General features: G+C 48.5%; 1 protein-coding gene across 7 annotated transcripts in view; it reads right to left on the reverse strand.

The window, feature by feature from the left end:
* Positions 1-17,839, reverse strand: part of FBXL18 (F-box and leucine rich repeat protein 18) — a 41,286-nt gene that overhangs the window by 9,221 nt on the left and 14,226 nt on the right. For 2 of the 7 annotated variants that reach the window (XM_067306609.1, XM_067306615.1), the window contains one exon: positions 7,792-13,152. The exons of 1 other annotated variant lie outside the window; for it this stretch is intronic. In XM_067306609.1, the coding sequence (XP_067162710.1) occupies positions 12,996-13,152 (157 nt within the window). In that variant the 3' untranslated portion in view covers positions 7,792-12,995. Of the gene's footprint in view, positions 1-5,597; positions 5,828-6,269; positions 6,403-6,998; positions 7,175-7,791; positions 13,153-14,828; positions 14,933-16,268; positions 16,421-17,839 lie in introns of those variants that run through there. 4 more of the 7 variants (XM_067306612.1, XM_067306610.1, XM_067306613.1 and 1 more) reach the window with 4 other exon arrangements.

A 17,839-nucleotide genomic window follows, 5' to 3' on the forward strand; every position in this document is an offset into this window, starting at 1 on the left:
CTTTGTATTCTTAAAAAAAAAGTTCCTGGTGACATAATTGAAGGTTGCATCTTACTGCCAAGAGGCAAGGAAGGCTGCCCACACCGCTTTCACTCTGGTGTGCTTTAACTTTTAAGCCCTTTGAGTCATACACACTTAATGCCTTCTTAGATTCTTTTAATGACTTCTTTTTTAATCTAAGATTGCGAAGGGAATTGGATTCACGCAGTTAATTCCAGTGCAGGAGCACAGTGCGTCTGGTCTCATCCATGCAATACGCCCTCCCGCTACAACAGCTCCATCAAGTCAGTCTGTTGCTGCAGCCTCTACATCAATCACTGGGATGAGATGCAAGTTGTCTGTCAGCCATCAGCAGTAGCTGCCTCTTATTACAAATATCGTGTGGCCTAAGGTACGTACATGGCAGTGGACCACAGCAGCCTCTGGGATCCTAGGGATCCTCAGGGAGAGGCATGTGGAAGATCTGAACATGTTCACCTCCAGCCCAGAACGTCAAAGGAGGTGGCCTGGGGAACTGCGGGATTTTTAACAGATGACATTAGCAAGCTGTGAGTGCTGTCATAGCACAGGTTGACAGCAAAAGCTGTCCATTTCCTTAGGAAAAGGGAAACAAGTCAACTAAGAAATGAAAAACTGCTAATCCAAAGTCAAAAGTAAAGTAAGGCTGAAAAAAACCATTTTGAGAGATGCTAAGTAAAGCAAATAGGTAAATTGGACCAACATTTTGTTACCTAATAGATAAACACCTAAAGAGAGCTAGATCATACTGGATTTCCCCATTATTATTTGACTTCCTTGAGAAAGGAAGATCAGTCCAGGGATCACTACTAACCTTGGCCCCAAAAGAAGCTCCTGTGGATGCAACACTGGGATGCGGAGAAGGAGCTGGTTTCCCCCAGGATCTGGGTTGCCCTGAAGAGCAGCGTGATAGAATTGACGCAGCCTGCAGCAGCATCAGGGGAAGGTGACACACTCAGCAAGGATGAATTTGGGGTATAAGAAGGGAACCTGCATGGAAAGCAGTGAGGCAGAGATGGATCCAGGTGCATCGGTATCAGGAGATGATCGACAGCTGCTGATGGGTGAAAAAGGCAAATGCTATTTTAGACTGGAGAAGTGTTTTCAGTAAAGGCAGAGGAACACAAATGCCATTAGACCAGACACTAGTGGGAACTTCATCTGAAAGTCAAATATTTCAAGGGGAGTAAAATGTTGTGAAGGGCAAAAGAACTTGTCCAGCTAAGGATCAGCACTGGTCCAAGAAGGTTACAAATCAGCATAACTTAAAGAGGGTGGGAATTTGAAGACTTCTCCCAGCCAAGAGAGCAGGGAGACGCTGGCACTGCTCGCGTAGGAAAAGCAGGCATGAAACACCCGACCGCTCAGAACAGAGCTGGATCCATTCCCCTTACACGGTCACCTGCAATAACAGGAGACGACAGTCAAATCAGAGCCTTAACCCAGACATAAATGAAGAGAGACACATTCTGATTAAAACAACTGGGCGCCTAGTTAAAGTCTGATTGCAGTAGGCTGCTTACACATTTGTTGACCAGATGAGTCGTGCTCCTGCAGAGGCTGTAGGGCAAGAATAGGATTACGCTGGAAATGGGAAGATTCCTCAAAATCACACATTGTGATTGTGACGGGATCAGTCACCCTCCCCACGGCAAATGAGCTTGCAAATGTCAACAGGACAAGAAAGAAAGTGGTAACAAGGCACTTGGGTACTGAAGGTGCCACTGAAAACCAGGTCCTATGTGCAGAGAAATTTTACTCTAGGTCTTAAAAGAATAAAGCCTGATGCAGATATCAGAGCTTCTGCAAGAGGCTGGTGAAAACCCTGCCCTCTTCCACCGCTCTTGGTGGTGGTATTTACATACCACCCTGAAGAGCTCAGCGATGTGCTGCACCCAACATTTGGAAACCATGGAAGAGCTGGGAGGCCAGAGACATGAAACTCCTCTTCATCCCACTTCCGACTATCGCTACCATCAGAGACGTGGTTTGTTGAGCTCAGCTGGTGACCCTTCAGCTGCACCAAGTCCATGTGCTTCCAAAAAAGCCCCAAATTCCAGAAGGAACCCCAATAAGCCCCCCAGCCCTGGCCATGCCAAGGCAGGATCTGATATGCCCAGCTACATCAACCAACCTTTGCTGGCCGGGAAGCACCTCTATGAAAGCTGCGCTGAGCACGGCCATCCTGCACAGTCACTGCCCCCCTCCAGGGAATGGAAACTACAGCAGTGTTTTATGATGGCATTAAACTCAATGTTCCCAGCACCTGAGGTAGTGCAGGACCTGCCTGGTGCCGGGCCACAGGCCAGCGCTGTCAGAAGGGGATATTCCAGCCTGAAGGGCATATTTACCAGAAATGAATCCAAATGGAGAAGCAGACACGGGGCTGTTTTCACGCCTCTTGCTAGGAATTGCTGGAGCCTTCGGCACAAGAGGGGCAACAACTTGTTCCTTTATCTCTCCTTTCCCTTTCCTAGTAAATTTAAAAAATAATAATGGTAGTAAAACCCCCTTGGCTTTATCATCCCCCACCGGAGCAGATCCAGTTAGCAGCTTCCCTGAGCAGCAGAGGTGTGGTGTGATTTACTCCCAGAATGGGATGCATTGAGATGCAGGGCAGCCGGAGGTTTCCATCTCCCCTCCGCGTTGTTCCCATTGCTGAGGATCAGATAAGCTCTTTCTTCCTTCCTCGTTATCAGACCCTGTTCCTCATGGAAAAGGGATGCCATCACCCATCCAGCTCATTGCATGCTCTCCAAGTCCCAGCATCCCTCCAAACCATGGCTGGTACCCACTAGCAGGACACCAGCTACTTCATAACCATGGAAGCCACTGCTACCGCTAGCCAAAGCTCTCCAAAATATCCCAAGCTGTTTAGCAGAAAGCTGAATTCCTGTGTTTCCGGCAGGCACACCAAGGGAAAACCGAAGAGGACCCCATGGTGGCACGCAGTGTTGGTTCTCCATGCTGAGGCCCTGCTGATGGGAAGGTAGAAGCCATGGGGTCACTCCAGGCTGCACACAGCCCCCACTCAAGCCAAGCTGCTGGCAAGACAGCGCAGGAATAGCTGAAACCTTAACACATCCCATAACAAAAAGGCCAGCTCAGTCCCCGACATGGGATCTGGCTGCAGCATCTGAGGAGCTCAGCTGGCTGAATCAGCTACAGCCAGCCCCCATCCATGCCCCAGCACCGCTCCCCATGCAAGGGGCACTCATCAGCCCCAACAGAGCACCCGAAAATGCAAGCTGCTCCCTTTCCATACGCACGTCGTCCTCTCACTGCGCTCAGCCAGGATTTCACACCACTTCCCAGAGCTCTGCTCCCAGCAAGGGCCGACACATCTGCGCGGAGGCCAGGGAGGAGAGGCAAAGATGCTCCGCACCACATGGCTCCCTTTAAGCCCTCCACATCCTGCAATTTCTGTTTGATTCCTTTTTAAAGGGGCTGTAACATAGCACGTATTTATACTTCAAAACAGCTTGTTTGTGTAATTGCCAAAAAAAAAAAAAAAAGAAAAAAAACCCACGCAAAACAACCCTGCTACAATGACTAATTAGCTCGCTCCTGCCTCGTACCCTGTAAACAAATGTATTTGTAACCAATTTGCAAGCACTTTGCATAAGGGGCCCAGAACACTCGTGCCTGTTTGATGCATTTTGACATTAATTTGATAATAGCGGCTTAACAAGGAATCCAGGCTCCCTAGCTATAAATATGCTGCTTTTCCACTTCCTTTTATCTGCACAGTGAAATAATGTTGTTTTTCCCCCTGCTGCAATAACCACCATCCAGCCCTTTCATGAATGCCCTTTATGTCCTTTAGCATTTTCATGGCTTCTTTTTTCCTCCTCAAGAAAGCAAAAGGGTTTTATTAGTAGTACTTTTAATTCCTGTTTGTCAGGGGAAGGAGAGGACAGCGATGTTACTCTGCGATAGCATGGCATCCAGGAGGCAGTGCTGAGAGACTTGCTTGTTCAGAAATACTTCTGCATCCATCTGTGCTTCACGGGAGAGAGAAATCTCATCTTCCTCTTCTTCTTTACTCTGTACCACTCTCCTCCTCCACACAGGGCTTCACTGGCACATCGGAAAGCAAAGTCAAGCACGATGAAACGGGAACAGGACAACGATGGGAGTCCACTTTGATGCCAAACAGAACAAGAAGTCACTGCCCAAAACAGCTATAGGACGGCACTGCAGGACCACCTTGCTTCAAATCTCTGGCCATTTTGACCTGCAGCGCTCACTCATTAGAGCATTAGCTTGGGGCTGCTGCTGGAAACAAGCACTGGCAAAGGCAGAAGGCACCCGCACGTCCCTTCCCGTCCAAAGGGCCGGTGATGCAGGCAGGCTCCGCTGCCCTGACCCACACTTGGAAGCAGCTGTTTCTCAGTGTCTGGTAGCAAGAGACTCCATAAAGAGAGACCAGGACCGGATCTCCAGGCAGGAGAGAAGAACTGGATCATCTGCTCCATTTAGATATGTCCTCCCCAAACCCTTAACTATGATCACCAGCCAGCTTGTTTCCATGGCTAAAGATGTTTTAAAAGATATTTCTCCCCTGCATCTTTTTCTGCATCTGCCTTGCTGAATCTCCAGGACTTCTCCCAACCTTAAGTGCACATCTCACCCGAGCCGACCGCTTCAGCCCACGCACTGACCTTTCTCTGCCCTCCGCAAGCAGGCTGTAAATCTGCGGTGTTAGCGGTAACCTGCTGCTTTCCAAGCAAGCTGGTACTTGCAGCCAGCAAGCCCAGTTAAACCAGGCAGCACTAAGCAACACAAACCACTGAGACCTTAGGCAAAAAACAAAAGCAGAGAGGTGCGAAGGGAGCAGGGAGACAGCGTGCCGCCCCCAGCACTGCGCGGCGCTCCTCGGGCAAAGGAAATCACTAATGATGCAGACCCGCACATACAAGCTCCCTCTTTCTCCTTCACATGGAAAACACAAGGAAAGGCACAACCTTGTTCTCCATCATCAGGTACCCACCCTGTTCTCCTCAGACACCTGAACCTGGAGGACAGCAAAGGGTCTGGGAGCTGACATCCAAAAGCCTGCACGTCCACACACCACTGCTAGAGCCCAAAGGAGCTCTTTGACAGCCCAGGCGGGGATTAAGAAAGCATCTTTGCAGGTGCAGGGCTCCAGCTCTGTGGTTGCCAGCCCTGTTAGGAGACAGCAGGAGAGGAGAGGTGAAGCTCACAGGATAAGCCAGTAGCCTTCCCAATTTAATTTTTTCTTCTCTCCCTTAAACAAGTCCAGGATTGCCATGATTTGATTTTAGGCGCTTCCCCAGCCTCCTCCTTCCCCACAGCAAGCAGAAGAGCCTCTTGGCTCCTCTCCCAGACCCACCTTTCAGAGCTCAGTACCGTATTTTCCCAAATACCAGCTGTATATTTCAGGGCAAAATCTGGGGATAAAACCCGAGAGAACAGCTATAATAGTGTCGTTCGAGACCAGGCAGGTAACCTGCTGCACAGGACCGGCGGGGGAAGCAGGGAAAAAGCAGTTATTACTTTTGCACAGCCGTTACTTGAGAAAACAGGGTAGCACAGTAACATGGAAAGTAACCAACCGGTTCCAGGAGATTTTTCACCCTGCCCAGCTGGGCTCTGCCCCACTTCACTCCTCCGTTTTCAGCTCCCCCCTCCCAGAATCGGGCTAACGGATCCCTTCACCAACAGATAAGCTGGCAGAGGGCACAAGATCTGTACGAAATGGGAAGAGGGCTGCTCCGTGCGGGCCTTCGCTGTGTTTCCTCCCACCAGCGTATCGCATCGACTGAAGCCCTTCCAGCCATTTCCCCCTTAAGTCCTCCTCTTGGATTATTAACGCTGAAACAATGCAGCAAGCCCCAGTGATAAGTCGGAGGCCTATCGGAGTCTAAAAAGCACATTCTTTCCTCAGCCTCCTCCCTCCTTATCTCTTTCCTCCCTCCCCCAAAAACACGCTCAGATAAAAGTTATTGGAACAATAAAATCCATAACTTAAACACAAGCACAGGAGAGGAATGGAGGGAGGGTCTCCTTTCAGTGCCCTTTTGATCAGCCCTACCGGAGCAGGGAAGCAGCCCCAGAGATCCCGTGATTGCCTTTGAAGCGAACCCCTGCGCAGGACCTAGGGTCGCTCTGGCAAGAGACCGCAGCACACGTGCCCTCCCGTGGTCCCGTTATACCTCCTGCCTGCACTCACCTGTTTAAAACTGATTCTGCATCAATTTTGAGTGCTCTCCAAGTGCTTTACTTACCTGGGTGAGTCAATTTAAGCACATGGGTACAGGGAGCTGCACCACTTCCCAGCAGGCTGTTCTTCCTGCGCGTTTGTTTTGAGGATTTTTTTAATCCAAAACAGGTGCTGCAAGTGCCTGTGGCCCAGCTTCCCTAGAAACAGCAACACAAGACACAGCTAGACAGACGCACGTTTTCTTTAACGCTGCTGCGGTCAGAACTGATCAGCTTTTCTGCGTAGGCAAACCTAGAGGCTGGCGCTGCCCAGCTGTTAGCATGCACAGGGCTGCGGTCCAGCACATCAGTCCCATCACCCTCCTTCCCTTCAATATTTAATGGCAATATGCTTCCAACCACCACCGCGTGTCCCCAGGAACCATGGACCACGCTTCCAGCCGTGGCGGCAGCAAGGGGTTTGCAGAGCTTGTGCCTCTGCGGTAGCTTAACGTCTACAGAGCTCCTTCATCACGAGCAGCCCATGCTGACCACTTCTATCAGACCAGCTTCCTCTTCCGACACCCTCAGCATCTCAGGTCAGATACGTTCGTGCATCCCAATGACATTAACGGGGTTTTGACCACCCCCATTGACATTTACTAGACCCTTGAATTCAGTCTTTGGCTGCATGCAAAGAAGTGGTGAGGGCCCAGCCTGCTGCCCGAGGGTGGAGTGGCCAGAGCACGGTTTAAGTCATAGCCTGGTGTTTCTCAGAGCGACCAACCCTCCACAAGTCACTTCGGTTCACTCACCCACAGCCCAGGGAGAACAGCTGTTTCGCCACGCAGCAACAAGGCTCAGCCCGCTTTTGGTCGAGGTCGGAGATCTAAGCGTGCCCTAAACGCCAAGTCGCTCCGTCTGCAACGCACAGCTGAACCCATGGCCGCAGGCCCCAAGATGCACGGAGCAGCACCTGAAAACCTCAGACCTGGGGGAAAACAGGGCTGTAAGTCCCATTAGCACTGCCAGCGCGGACCGGGGCTACAGCCAGCACACCCTGCCCCTACGCCTTGCCGTAGCGACTCACCTCGCACGGCTTACACATGCGATGCAACACCGAAGCATGCCTCCTAGGAGGATGGCTTTGGGCTTCAGTTTTAAAGGGAGAATAAGAGGCAGGAGGCAATGAAAGAGGCCTAGTTCAAAATCAGTTTCACTCTTTATTTGAAGTTTTACATGCCACCAGCGTACATGAAAGTTGCACATTCAGAATTTGATTCACTACTAGGACAAAGGGCCAGATGCAAATACAAGTGTCACACGCGTGCACGGATGGAGGAGTCTGAACCGAGGAGCTTGTCGGTGTTTGCAAACAGGCCGCGCGGCATCCTGGTGGCACCGCACGCATTAGAGGGCAGCCCCCTGTTTTGAGGGCCACCTCTCACTGGCATCTCCAGGGCGCCGGTGGTGGCCTCGGTTGTCTCCCCCAAGCAACACAGTTCTCTTGCAACAAGCTAAACCAGCAGGTTGGGTAACATCTCTACCAGAACCAAGGGTGTTTGGAGACCAACTGCCCATTTAAAGCTTTTCCGAATTCCCCTATCAGTGCCAGCAGTTTTTACAATGAGAAACAATTTCCACCCGCTATTTATATGGGAGAGACGACAGAAATAGGGACTCTTACACTGACATTTTATTTTCAAAGAAAGTTTTGATAGAAAAACATTTTTCCAGCAGCCTTGGGCAGGGAGTTGCAGCTTCCACTTCAAAGGACAAACTTCAAAAACAAATCCAGTGTCCTAATGGTTTTGTGCTACATTACTTAATTGTCATACAGCTAATTAGCAATGCCTGATTTCACATTCTCAGTACATAGATGAAGTTCACAAAAGAAGGGGCTACTTAAAACAATAAATAAAACGAGGCACCAGGCAGCCAGACTCTGACAACATTAACATAAAACGTTACACTTTACTATTTTAAAAACTGAAATAAAAACCCCATCATAATTAAACCTATATTGATCTGCCTTCCTTCAGATCTCAGAGCTTTGAATTTCCACAGGGAAGGGGGAAGGACGTGAGGCAGGAAGCGGGGGCTTAGTGTGCACGCCTGCGTATGTATTTTGCCAGCGCGCAGCAGAGATCTTTAAAATTCTAATTATTTCCCTATCACTAAGTAAGATCGGGATCAATAGATGGTACAAACTGACCCCTTTCCTCGAGTGTCAGGGGGAAATTAAAAAAAAAAGGGAAAAAAAAAAGAGGAGAAGGGAGAACGCAGAGCGTCAGAGGTCAATGCCACAAAACAATAGATATTGATGTCTCCATTCATTTCAAACAGCGGAAAGGTCAATGCCTCCCTTGCTTCATGTTTTATGGCTGAAATCCTGCTGCTAACAGCAACAATGTTAGTAGTCAGACCTCATCCATCCTTTTTTATTATTATGATTATTTCTAACCAGGTTAGCCATTTTGAAAATTTGACGAAAGCTGGGAAGCAGCGCTGGGGGGGCAGGGCAGGAGGAGAAGAGGGGAGGCTGCCCTGGAAATTAATGGAAGGGATGGTTTCCATTAGTTTTAAGACTGCCTATCCCCCTACCTGGGCTCCGGCTTGTCCCTCGCTGCCCCCTAAAAAATGAAGAGGGCCTGAGGCAACATCCCTTCACTATTAATCATTATTCCCCGTACAACATCCCAGTTGGTTTCTATGGAAATGATTCTCCTGCTAGCGAACCCCGGCTGCCTGCGCATCTAATCAGAGAGGCAGGAGAGCTGCAGTGGAGGAGACTTGCCTCTGCAGCACCCAGCACCGCTCGCACCGCTCTGCGCCGGGCTCCCCACAGACGGGAGCGGAGCTCTGGCCGGACACAGCATCCGCCGGCATCGGCACAGGGGGGATTTTGCCTCCCTTAAGCAGCTGAAACACTCCCCTGCATGGATTTAACTCCACAAAGAGAAAAAACCCGCAGTTCTGCGGCTGCAGGGGGATACCCCACCATCAAAATGGGATGGTGGGAGAAAGCACTTGCCTCCTCCCGAGGTACAGTCCCGTTCCAGCACAACGCCCCAGGATCTCCTCGCCTCTGGAGATCAGCCAGGCAGCGGGAGGGCTCCTGCTAAGCCCGACTCCCCAGCCGCGAATGGGCAGCTGGGGGCCAACAGCAGGGCACAGCCCAGGGAAAAGCAGGAGCTGAGCCATCACCCCAACACACGAGTCACTTGAATCCAAGCTCTCCCGAAGCTTCGCTACCATACAGCCCCCTTTCCAAACTGAACCATGAATGCACGACCGTTTTCTAAAGAGGCCATGAAACCAGATTTGCAAAAAGGCTGAGGAAGCAGTCCTTTAAGTTAGTCCTTCCAAGAAACCTATTGAAATGTTGGTGACTTGGTCCCATCAAACTTCTCTACACCAAAACCACTGCCACTCTTCAAATCTAGACCCTCCCAGCCTGCAGGAGCCAAAAGCCACATTGATAAACAGACTTCTGCCATTAACAGAGTGGCAAACAGCTTTTGACATTAGCCACAAGCTGCACTTGCCCCAGAATATCCTTCTCCCAGAGAAATGTGGAGATGTCTTTGGTGGTCAATGCAAAGATTTCTTCTGCAGTCTCCAAAAATGGGAGGTCTGATTCGGAGCGCAGCGAGAAACAGGCCAGCAGGGGCTGGGAAGCTTGCAGAGGCAGGCCCTGCGAGAAGGGCACCTTCTGCAATTGAATTCATTTATTTTAAACCACGGACAGTGGTATCAGCAGGCTCAGGAGATCACCTCATTGAGATGCTTACAGATAGCAGGGAGAGATTGCTGGAGAGATGGGGATAGAGAGCAGAGGAAAGGGAGGATTTCACATTAAACAACAACTCAGAACAAAACGCCAGTCCCCCCGTTCTTCTCTCCTCCTGCACTGCACGCTGTAGCCTCCGCGCTGACTGGGCTCCGAGTCCCGTATATTGCTCTGCTCAGAACATATGGTGCTATGTTTAATAGCCCGGCTCTGCCAATTGGGGACTATTAGGGTGGGTTCTTTTCCCAGTGTAAATGTTGCAGAATATAAATTGTAATTAACACCGATGCCAAAATAGCACTTAGAGAAAATAAGCACATTATTAACATCTGGTGAATCCTGCCTGGAGTGCAGAAGCAGCGGAAATTCTCACTCACCATAGGAGGATTTGTATTACAGATACTGAGCGTTGGCCCGCAGTTGGGGACTGGAAGGTGGAAGAAGTTTTTAAGCTTTTTATCACTATTTGTGGTGCTAACTTAATTACCTGTGGGTGACCTTTCCTAGCCCTGACTGCAACCGGCAATGCTCATATCAAAACCACTGACCTGCTACCTTGAACACAGATGTCTAAACATCGTGCTCCAGGCAATGGCATAATGGTGTCATAAAACCAGATGGGTATCATTTTGCCAAGCAAAAGGCCTAAGGAAAGCATGTTCATCAGGTTAACCTCATCCCTAAGAGCAAAGGGTTAACAACAGCATTAAGCGACAGGTGTGTTGTGCATACCACTATCCCCGAACTCAGGTTTTCCAGCAGGATGGGAGCAAGCGAGCTGGCAGTTCTGCCAAACTCCTGCTGGCGCCTCGGTGCGTGCACGGAGGGGAAATCCCTCTTCAGGGTGGGACAGGCCTTGCTTCGGCGGCACGTACCAAATGTCAGTATTCCTCCATGGGACAAAACAGGTCCCCTGAAGCAATAGGGAGCTGGCTCCACACCTCCAAACCCTCAGCCTTCCCTCTACCCTGCCCTGGGGCTAGACACAAGAGGAATGCAGCTTTGGTAATGCTTCAAACACTGCTCACCGCCTAACCCTCCTCCTTCATAGGAGGAAAGAGCCCCAGACACAAACCAGGCAGAGCTGAAGTGGCCTGAACTGGACAAAGCCATGGCTCATGTTCCTGCCAAAAGGTGCATCTGATTTGCTGAAGGGGGGAAGGAGGAGAGAGGGAAGCTGGCTGAGAGGGATTCAAGCAGGTGAGCGGGATGACAAGAGGCAGAAAGAATGACCTCGCTGGGAGAGTGGGAGAGAAAACAGTGGCAGGATGCCAAGAGCGGGGTACCAGCTCCTCGCACACACACCAGGATGGTATCTAACCGGCGGCCGAGAGTCTCAAACGTTTCAGGAGCGCTCAGAGCTCAGTGGTGAGGAAGACAGTCATCCCCAGGGAAGTGCGAGCCTACCTCACCACCTCGCTCTTGGCTGCGAATCTGAAACTGCTGCTGGCACCCAGGCCTGACCGGGGAGAGGGGAGAAACCAAAGGCAGACAGCAAACACACCCAGGGGTTCATTTTAGCAATGCGCAGACTTAGGCTAATAAAAGGCTACAGCGTTAATAAGCATGTTAACATTAACCTATCTGAGCATAAGGGATACCACAGTCTGGCCCAAAATATAAACCAACAAGTCAGAGTTCCAGACAGGTACGTACCTGACCGATGGGAAAGCAAGGAAGGAAAGTCCTCTGAAGCTGAGAGATGCATTCTGCTCTCAAATCTATCCCCTGTCAAACCAGGCTTCCTCAGAGTCATTGATCACAGATCAGCACTCAGGAGATGGCATCCTGTGTAGAAAATGCTGACAAGGAGGTGGGGACATCACCTCTAGATTACACTGGACCTCCCCAGAAAAGCAGTGTTGCAGCAAAACCACTCAACACATTAGGTAGCATTTAGGAGATTATGGGCGAGAGAAACTGGATGAACTTGAAGTTGATAACTGTTTTGCAAAAGACAAACCCAGCATTCTATCACAAAATACTCCAGCAAAAGGGAAATCTGACCAGCACCCAGAAATGTCGCTCCAGGACTTTGTAGCTTGGCTTTTGGTACAGCTGTCTGATGCTTTCAAAAGTGCTCAATAAATAAGGCAATATGAAAGTGATCCAGACCACTGCTGATGCCTGAGGAAGTTCTGTGGAGCAGAGAAGCCGACTGAAATCACACTGTGAAAATACCTCATTAATGTCTCTAAAATTAGCATGAGCTCAAGGCATGGGATCTAAGGACAGAACTGGAACACTACATTCCCATCTCAACTGCAAGACAGACTGCATTTAAATCAGATCTAAGCTTTAACTTACTCACTGTGGGCTCCACTGACCCTAGGACAAGGATTTCTAAAACAGTTGAGAACTTCTTCCATCAGGCCATCTGATGGAAACATTATCAGCAAGAAGAACATACCATAGCCAGGGGGCTAATGACCGTGATTTGTTACTCCAAAAAAAGAAAAGAGTCCTTGAGGTACTTCTCGTTCTAAAAACCCTTTAAATATCTGTGATTGCATGTGTATGTGACTACAAATGCATATTTGTAACATAGAAAAGATGTGATGCATTTCAACCGAGCAACACACTTTTGTGCCTCTTAGCTGGCCTAGGCTTCCTATTTTGCCAAAAATAGACCAAAGCAAAGAATGATTTCCACCAATATCACAAAGCACACTGCCAAAGTACACAGCGGCCCTTACACCAGGCAACACAGGGGAAGAGCATCATTAGGTCAGTTTCTCTTACCTTTAACTTAAGTAAAATAACAAAGCAATTCATTATTAACCGCAAGGAAATACTCATCGCATTCCAGAAGCCTTGGAGCTAGGCTTTTCAGATGTGAGCATTACCCAGTAGATGTTTCCCCACGGCAAAGGCCCAGCATTATTATTTTGCAATTGCACCTAATTAAAGTGATTGTACAGCATCCAGTGAGGAGGCCACGGGCTGAAGACGGGGAATCCAGGCCAACGAGAAGCTATTTCGTGTGTTCACTCCAATTGTCCCTTCCATGCCGTAACAGTCACCACCACAGGTTGGGAGGCTCCTCGGCCACTCTGCTTTTAAACAAGGTAATTTCATCCAAGTGCCTCATGGGGACATCTCTGATGACCTCTGTCAAGTCCTCATGAAGCAGAGGGAAAATGACGACATTTAATGCAGGGCGGTCTGCCTGGAAACTAAATCAGACACAGGTTATTAGCCTAGGAGAAAGGAGTTCTCCAACGTAAGAGAAAGGGCTTGCATGGATACAGTTCATGCAGCAGCGGGGCAAGGAAGGGTTGTTCAGATGAGGCAGGAGGGGCACTGGAAGTCAAGGTCTCCTCTCTCCTCTGTGTGTGAGCAGAGAGCACAGGCTGGGATTGTACCACTTTTCAGCAGGTCTTTGGAGCTGACACAAGCCCAATTCAGGCCTGACATGAGGAAGGAGGAAGGAGTAAAAAAAAAAAATCACAACATACGGGTATTCTCAGAGGACCAGAGATCCCAGGAGCTTGCCCAAGTTGGGCAAGGTGCTCAGGGATAACAATTTAAAGCTTTTGCAAACCAGCAGCAAGTTGCAGAGCCATTAAAAATCAGGCCAGAACAGTGCCAGGCATTCCCTCAGGGCTAAACCTGGGATTATCACTTCAGGCTCAGTTGTTCTGCATGTAGAGTCTACACTCTGCAATTAGAGCAGAGGCAAGTTTAGAAAGCTCAGATCTGCAGATAAGCATTTAAGTGTGTTCACACACACACACACACACACACACACACACACTGCAGCCTCCTTTTTAATAAGAGCTGCAGAAAACCTGCCTTGGCAGCATGTGAGCCTGCTCTAAACAGAAATGCCTGCAAGTATCCCTGTTCGCCACTTGAATTCTGGGTTCCAGTTCCTGAAGCCACAGCTTCCAACTGTTTTCCCCCTTTTAAAAAAATCTGCAGTCTCTTGTCGTCCTAGCACCCCTCACCAACACTACGCCACCGGGTCTGCTTTGCAGCACACTCCGAGCATCCCAGACCTTGCAAGTGAGATACGACAATAAGAGAGGAGCAGCAGGGTTATCATTACACAACAGAGGAGGAGAACAGCAAAAGTTAAAGCCAAATACACAAAGTAAAATGAACCATACAAAAAAGCCCACATCCCCTCAGCTCTACAAGACAGCAGCCTGGTGAGTAAGGGAACAGCAGGGAGAGAAAGAGCGTTGCTCAATGTGCCATAACAAGAAAAGGTCAGCTTCCCCCCACCAGCTTTTAAAGCTGGGGTAGAGGGAATTTATGCCATAGCTTAAGGGTTACACCCTTAAGGTTAAAACACTTGTGGCTATTAGTAATACGCCACCAAGACACTGCCTCTGAACCATGTGATGAGGGCCAGTTCATTACTGCTGTAAAGGAGGCAGCGCCAAACTGGCAGCATCAGCCCACCAAGGCTGAACCAAGTTGTGCTGGGCCTGAAGAGGAGATCACTGCTGAACAAGCTTCTCCTATACAGATGTGCGTCTGGAAAATCCTCAGCTCATCCCTGGCACTGAAACAGCCAGACTTCTCTCAAACAGAGAGGCAATAGCTGGAGATCTGGAAATGTGCATGAAAATCCCAAGTAACCAGTGCTAGCAGTAAGGCCAGCTGAAGGAAAGGCCACAAGAGACTGGCATTTCTCCAGGAGACAGAAAAGGTGTTCTCATCCACAAACGATTTGGGATAGAGGTGCCAAAAATGTAGCAGGCAAATACCCATACCAAATTTAGTTGTTCAGTCCTGATGGATTAAATTAATTCTCCTGGACCTATGTAGCTGCAGGAGCAAGGATTTCCCATGCCAGAACTACCTGGGAAATTTTTACACCTTTCTGCATCACAGACCTGCCATTCACACCTCATACCTAAGGGCTGGCAGAAAAGAACCCCTTTCCTTGAGCTCATCTGGAGGCTTGTGCAGGAGCTGTACAGTTTCTGACTTCCACAGTGCTGCCTACAAGAAACCAACCAGCAAATAATCGCTGATCTGCAAGGCAGTTGGGTAAAGTCAGCAGTGAAATTACATAAAATACAGCAAATGTCTGTTTGATAGTCCCTCCTCTGCCTCAGCTCTTCATGTTTCTTATCCAACACCACAGTCCTGCAGAGAAAATCATGTTAATAGACCAAGTTTACTGAAGTTCAGTGTAGGAAAAAAGACATCTTCGTAGGATATAGCCTTCCTGACCATAAAATCCCCAAGGCAAAGAAACCTCTGCTTCTTTCTTTGTATATAGACTCTCTCAAATTAGATCTGCATGCTGTTTTCTCACCATACGCAGAATTGTAGCTTATAAGCAGTCTTTACATGTAGCTATAAAAACAAGAACCTAGACAAGTTTACACGACAATCTGCTACCAAGACTGCTGAAAAAAAACCAACAGTAAGTGTACCTTCCAAAAAGGCTGGATTTATGTAAGAGATTTGAACTTGATCTAAAATAAACAAATTAAATACGATGAAATAAAACAAAAAGAAAGCTTTGCCATTTTCTCTCCCCCAAACGGCAAGCTGTATGTGACTGCAAACCTTGTAAATTCCAAACCCCAGCGAGCTGACGCCGTAGAATTCTTTCCATGTACAATTTGCGTGATTTAAGAAAAAAAAAAAAAATCAAATGCACATGGCTCACTATTATTCTCAGCTAAATGTGCGTGCAAAGCCTCTCCTTTAACTGCCTGTTAAAAAACACCCTGATTTTAACAAGCAGCTGTCATAATGTTAAACTGGGATTAGCAGTTCCCAAAAGCAGACTCCCTCTGCAATCTATGCTCCTTTAGTCCTTCCCCGGAAGGCAATTCCTTTCTTCATACACCTGTCCAGGTGGGCTAGATTAACCGAGAAGCACTTACAGCACCAGTTCGAAAGGCCCCAGGCATGGGGAGGAGATAACAAGAAGGGGAAGAGATTGAGTTAATGAGTTGCAGAATAGCTCCTGTAATCTTCTTGACGGTTCTTTCCTCATTCCACACCTGGATGGACTTCAAACTGGATCTACCTCTGCAAGCACACGGCTTGTAAAATAAAAACCCGAAGGACAGAGAAGGATGTTGACCTGGAGAGACAAAAGAGCTGCAGTTCCAGACACGAAACCCTGCCTTTTTCCAAGGGAAAGAAGCCAAGGATATGCTTGCTTGCTCTCTCCTACAAAACCTTCAGACAAAATTCATCACGATTAATTAAATGAAAGCAAGTTTTCTAGGCAACTGACTAGCAGCCCCTTCAAAACAGATCCTTTAATCAGAACCAACCACTGGGATAACAAAAGAAAATACCCCTCCACACACACATTCCAGCACAGCCTCTGGTCCAGCAGACTCAACACCAAGCCAACAACCATCCGGCAGGAACTTTTACAAGGAGGTCTCTGAAAGTGTCTTCATTTGGATGTGGATATAGAGTGGGCCTGGCTTCAGCAGCTGGCTGGAGTCATCCATGGAGCTGGGAGACAGATACAGAGATTAAAGCACACTCTGCTTCACAAATTCCTCCTGGCATCAGCTGAAGTATAGCCTCATACTATAGTTAGATCTTGAACATGTTGCACGTGGCTGGAAGGGTTAATAGCGCTTTGTTATTTGCTTCCAGAATTATCCCAGAACAGGTGTGGACTGGACACAGTAAGGTTATTTTCAAGTGAACAGCTTGGTAAATAGCCTAACACTATGGTCTCAATTACTTCCAACCAGCATGGCAGGATCCAGTATGTAGGTCAGGGACAAAGTCAAAAAGAAGGGGAAAAAGTCTAAAGCAAGGCTGCACTTCAATCAGATTTCCTTGATTTTAGCAAGACAAAAGAGTCGCTCCCTGGAATGTAGCTGTCTCCTGGCAAACACCCTCAGAGTGTGTTTTCAGACATACTTCTTAAAGAAGAGGCCACTGAGTCCCTGAAACTCCACCTGCTGACACAGCTAAAGGGCAGCCCAAAACTACAGGTAAGTCTCACTAGACAGCCTGCAACGATGGACTATGCTCCAACGTGACTGTCTGCGCCACTGCTCCTACAAGGAGACAGATCCACTGTGTTAGGCGCCACTCAGACTTACCTTCTCTTTGTTATAAAGAAAGGACAATGCAGCATTTGAAAGTGAAGAATGTATTTCCTCTTGAGATCTCCAGAGAGAACTAAGAAAAAACCCTATGCCAAATTTTTCAGCACATCCCATTTCAAATACTGGCAAGTAGGAATAAGGGCACACAAGGTGGTATAATTAAGCACTGGCAATAGAAGTAGTACACATCAGATAAAATGAGGAAATACGGAGTGTCAGGAGTGGATCAAGGCCAGATTTTTAAACTCCAGCAAACGAGATGGTCTTATGGGGAAAGAGACTCTAGAGAGAATTTGAAAGGAAACCTCAAGAAGCTTGATTTGGGGGAACAAAGTACAGTGGGACTGAAGAAGGTTTGGACTCCAGTCTACATGACTCTCACAACAGCCCTCTAATCTCTGCTGTGGACGCACACCTTCTCTCTCCTTCATGCAGACTCCACACACAGCCCTGTCACCTGGCAAGCTGCTTCCGGCGGGGAACAAGTTTCCCAAGAGAAGAGAATTCAGCCTGACTCTCATTTGGCCTGAGTACAGTTCTTTCATCCACAGGCATAAAAACCCTGTTAATCCTCTGCCAGGCACAGCATAAGTTTGTTTTTGCTGGAAGATGGAAATCTCCAAAGTTCAAATGTGGCATCTGACTTGTAAGCTTCAGTCAACGTACCTGAGCTGGGGCTGGAAACTCCCATCCCTGAAGCACGGCACGGTGGAACAGAGAAGTGCCAGGACAAGCTGGAGCAGCTGACAAGTGACGGGACCCAACATACATACGCATGCTTTTCGCATCCTTTCAGGAAGGCCAGACA

The sequence above is a fragment of the Apteryx mantelli genome, chromosome 16 (genome assembly GCF_036417845.1).
Source record: "Apteryx mantelli isolate bAptMan1 chromosome 16, bAptMan1.hap1, whole genome shotgun sequence".
Lineage (NCBI taxonomy): Eukaryota > Metazoa > Chordata > Aves > Apterygiformes > Apterygidae > Apteryx > Apteryx mantelli.